Source organism: the organism of the source record quoted next, unplaced genomic scaffold (genome assembly GCF_019419815.1).
Source record: "Pyrus x bretschneideri cultivar Hongxiangsu unplaced genomic scaffold, Pyrus_bretschneideri_v1 Contig46, whole genome shotgun sequence".
Taxonomy (NCBI): Eukaryota; Viridiplantae; Streptophyta; class Magnoliopsida; order Rosales; family Rosaceae; genus Pyrus; species Pyrus x bretschneideri.
Window position 1 is genome coordinate 1,604,767 of NW_025999783.1, and position 4,140 is coordinate 1,608,906.

Consider the following 4,140-nt stretch of genomic DNA (forward strand, 5'->3'; position numbering starts at 1 on the left):
ACAGTCACACCATCATAAAAAATAAAAAAAAATAAAAATGTTTGAACTACGTTTCGACTTGATCTCTTCGTTGGAAGGGTACGTAGGTAGCTCGAACGTTTAATTTTGAGTTCAGTCACATCAAAATGAGGTTGTAGTAAAAGTGACTAATGAAAGTCAATATTATTACGTTCTTTGTACAAAAAAAATTACATGTTGTTGGTTTCAAAAGAAAAAAAAAAAAAAAAAAAAAAAAAAAAAGAAAGCAAAATGTCGACAAGCCCAAAATGGTGGGCTGGATTGTTGTGTTGAGGACAAAGGCCCATATACCCAAAAGAACCGGGCCCTACTCACTCTCAAAGCCCATCCCACTTTCTCTCTCTCCCGGACGACAACCACATGGGCTGTCACCATCAACACATCCAAATCAAACGTACACACTGGTTGCTGCAAATGATGTGCTTCTTGATTCTTCTGTAGTTAAGTATAGCCCCTCAGACTGCCAGAAACCAAATCTCCAAACCTTCCAAAATACAAAACCCAGAAAGAAAAAAAAGGCAGCCCAAAGAAGAAACGAGGAAAAACCCAAGAGCTACCGTTCAAATCAACTCGAATTCGAAATCCCTAAATCAGGAGGACAAACCCGGAAAGAGGAAAAACCCAAGAGCTGCAGTTGAGATCAGGAGGAGGACAGATGGAGCAGACTCGTCCTCGTCGTCTGTATATATGCATCGAGGAGCGCAAGTATACGGATTGTGACAGGTGCCGTTACATAATCTACGCCATCGAGCTGAGCGATCTCTTAAATTGCTCCTGCAAGATTAAACCTGATGCAAGCTGTCAATCTCCCAGATGCCCCACTTGCAAAGCCAAAGCCCAGCGAGCCTACCTCCAACAGGAGTACAAAACCATGTACCACGATGACCTCACCAAGCGCCTCTCTTCCGAGCTCAGCGGCAACACCAAGAAGGCCGTAGGCCGTACTCCTCTGGATGCACGACCCCCCAACCCGCGACGCCACCGAAGTCGACTGCAGTGTACCCCTCTCAGATCTCCAGATCCGACCCTTCACCCCCTCTTCATATCAATCACCACCTCCACAAAGCTCACTGTGTAAATCCATGGCGTCCTGCAAATGGGTCCCTTCGTTTCTCACAGTGTTACTGATTCTCCCGCTTCTCAGATCTTCAACCAGTTCTCTGAGCCCGGAAGAGTTGGCCCAAATCCCGGACTCGCTCTCCAACTTAACACGGGTGAGTCGACTCGGTCTCTCTGGCAATTCGTTCTCCGACATATCAGCAAAAACATGGCTCGGCTGATGCTGTTCTTGTCCGCTGCCTTGGTCCTGGCGGCGATCAGCTGCGGGGTGGCAGCGTCGAGCTTCGATGAGTCCAACCCAATCCGATTGGTGTCCGACGCTCTCCGTGACATGGAGGAGCAAGTCGTCCAAGTCCTCGGCAGCTCCCGCCACGTCCTCTCGTTCGCCCGTTTCGCTCACAGGTTCGGGAAGAAGTACGAGAGCGCGGAGGAGATGAAGCTGCGATATGCGATTTTCTTGAAGAATAAGAAGCTGATTCGATCCACCAACAGGAAGGGCTTGTCTTACACTCTTGCTGTTAATCGGTTTGCTGATTGGAGCTGGGAAGAGTTCGCGAGGCACAGGTTGGGAGCTGCTCAGAACTGCTCTGCCACCACAAAGGGCAACCACAAGCTCACTGGTGCCGTTCTCCCTGAGTCGAAAAAAAAAAAAAAAAAAAAAAAAAAAAAAAAAAATTGGAAAGAAGAAGGCATAGTGACCCCGGTTAAAGATCAAGGTCACTGTGGATCTTGCTGGACATTCAGCACCACTGGAGCTCTCGAGGCTGCTTATGTGCAGGAATTCGGAAAGCAAATCCCCCTATCGGAGCAGCAGCTTGTGGATTGCGCTGGCGCTTTCAACAATAACGGCTGCAGTGGTGGGTTGTCATCTCAAGCATTTGAGTACATCAAGTACAATGGCGGTCTTGACACCGAGGCTGCTTATCCGTATGTTGGAGTCGACGGTGTTTACAAATTTGGCACCATCTTATTGGGTGTCTTGAGAAATTCTCCTCGATTTCATCCTTGCCGTCTCTACCGCAAGGGATGTGCTTGAAAGGTGGGAGATGGACGCATACTGCGGTGATAGCTGCCATTGGGGTGATTAAGCAGAGAACGCAGAGAGGCTTCAGTGGTGGAGGAGCAAATGGAGCTCAAACTCCAACAGTAGCTTGTTCGCTGCCCGTCAACGCTTCCACCGATTGCAGCAGCAACCATCCTTGCCGTCTTTGCCGATGTCAACTCCTCCCGCGGAGTGTTCCTTCTTCATCTCCACCAATGGAGACATTTGCAGCACTACAAAAAAAAAAAAAAAAAAAAAAAAAAACACAACGGAGATCTCACCAAAACGCAGCGACAAATCCACCAAGTCCCGAACCGTCTCCTCACGCTGCCAACAAACCTCGAGCTCGTCACCCTGGCCACCATGATCAAAATTAACGAAGAGCTTCATTGACCGCTGTCAAACGACTAGCCGGTCTTCAAACTCGACGCCTTACACTCTGCTTCAAGCTCTGGCTGCTTCTGCATCTCTGCCGTGGCTGCTGCCTTTGAATGTGATCAACAAAATCAAAGTTTGTCAACTCACACCCAAAGATCTCATCCGTCTGCTTGCCTCTGCTGCTGCCTTTGAATGTGCTCAACAAAATCAAAGTTTGTCAACTCACACCCAAAGATCTCCTCCGTCTTCTCTCGGACTCGACCTGGGTTTTCACCCACGAACTCAATCTTGCAGATGGCCTTATAAAGAAAAAAAAAAAAAAAAAAAAAAAAAGTAGCAATGATTATGCCGGGAAGCATATTTCAAAAGAAAAAATAAAAAAAAAAAAAAAGTAGTAATTATGATGCTGGGAAGCATCTTTTAAAAGAATAATAAAAAAAAATTAAAAAGAAAAAATGATGGTGCTTCTGGAGCCATGTGCAAAAAGGAAAAAAAAAATATATATATATAATAAAAAGAAAGAAAAAACAATGGTGGTGCTTCTGGCACTATCTGAAATATATATATATAAATGAACGGTGGATCAGCGCCACCGAAAGCAAAGGAAAGAATAAAAAAAATGATGATGGACGGTGATGTACATGTTTTCTCTGTATTTAGCACAATACACTAAATAAAACAAAGCATGTTCATTGATTTTCCAGAAATTACAAGTTTGTACAAAAAAAAAAAAAAAAAAAGATGGAGCTTTCACAAAGGTCGTTCACGTGAAGCCCCACTACTTGGCCAAACTCCAGGAGCAGGAAGCACCGAAGATAAATCATTCGAGGCCCCAATACTTGGTGGAACGCTTGATGACGCCGGAAAAATGTGCCTCTGGAAGAAAGACGCAAGCCTTTGACGGTCATTTTGAATGCGACCTTGAGATTCTTGCATCTCATCAAGCTTCCTCTTCATGCCCGACGAATAGTTATTTGCAAGCACATGCAAACTTCTATTCTCGTACTTAAGCTGTTTAATCTCCTGCTTAAGATCTTCCACCTCTGCCATCAATGATTCCACCTGATGGGACCGAGCAAGCAGGCGTTGGCCCATGTTGGACACAGAGCCCGCACACTGAACACTAAGAGCGAGGGACTCTTGAACGGCCAACTCATCGGACCGTCCTGACAGCAGCCTACTATCTTTTGGAGTAAGGAGGTTCCTAGCTACTATTGTAGCTGTTGTGGCGTCCTGCATCACGGAGTCTTCACCTGTAAGAGGACCGTTAGAAGATAAGAAAGAAGGACACCATACATTACCTTGAAGCGGCGCAACCGGATCACTGCTGAGACTCAATTCTAAGCTAAGGTTCGATGGGTTAGCCATTTTTCAAAGGTGTTAAAAGAGATGGGTGGATGAAGTTAAAACTCAAAAGGCCGGAGATGATTTTCAGGAATGAGCAATCTTCGAAGTGTGCATGTTAGAGGTGATCAATACCTCTATAAAAACGAAGAGGCGCTTGCTCAGAAATCGAAGGGCCGCTTGTTCAAAAGTGAAGAGACATCGCTCTGCAAATCTCAAAAGCTGGATTTTCCGGCGTAAGTTAGGCGACGCTTTCTCGGCTTTCCAGAAAACGCGTTCAACTTTGTCAAAAGATCTCC

General features: G+C 45.8%; 1 protein-coding gene across 1 annotated transcript; it reads left to right on the top strand.

Annotated features, from left to right (window-relative positions):
* Nucleotides 1-1,099: 1,099 nt before the first annotated feature.
* Nucleotides 1,100-2,128, top strand: LOC125469853 (thiol protease aleurain-like). Its single transcript, XM_048567866.1, has one exon. It carries the CDS (start codon nt 1,115-1,117, stop codon nt 2,111-2,113), a length of 999 nt encoding a protein of 332 aa, XP_048423823.1. The 5' UTR covers nt 1,100-1,114; the 3' UTR covers nt 2,114-2,128.
* Nucleotides 2,129-4,140: the final 2,012 nt, after the last annotated feature.

Coding starts and splice junctions, on each gene's coding strand:
- LOC125469853 (XM_048567866.1), top strand. CDS start 1,115: ATGGGTCCCTTCGTTTCTCACAGTGTTACTGATTCTCCCGCTTCTCAG.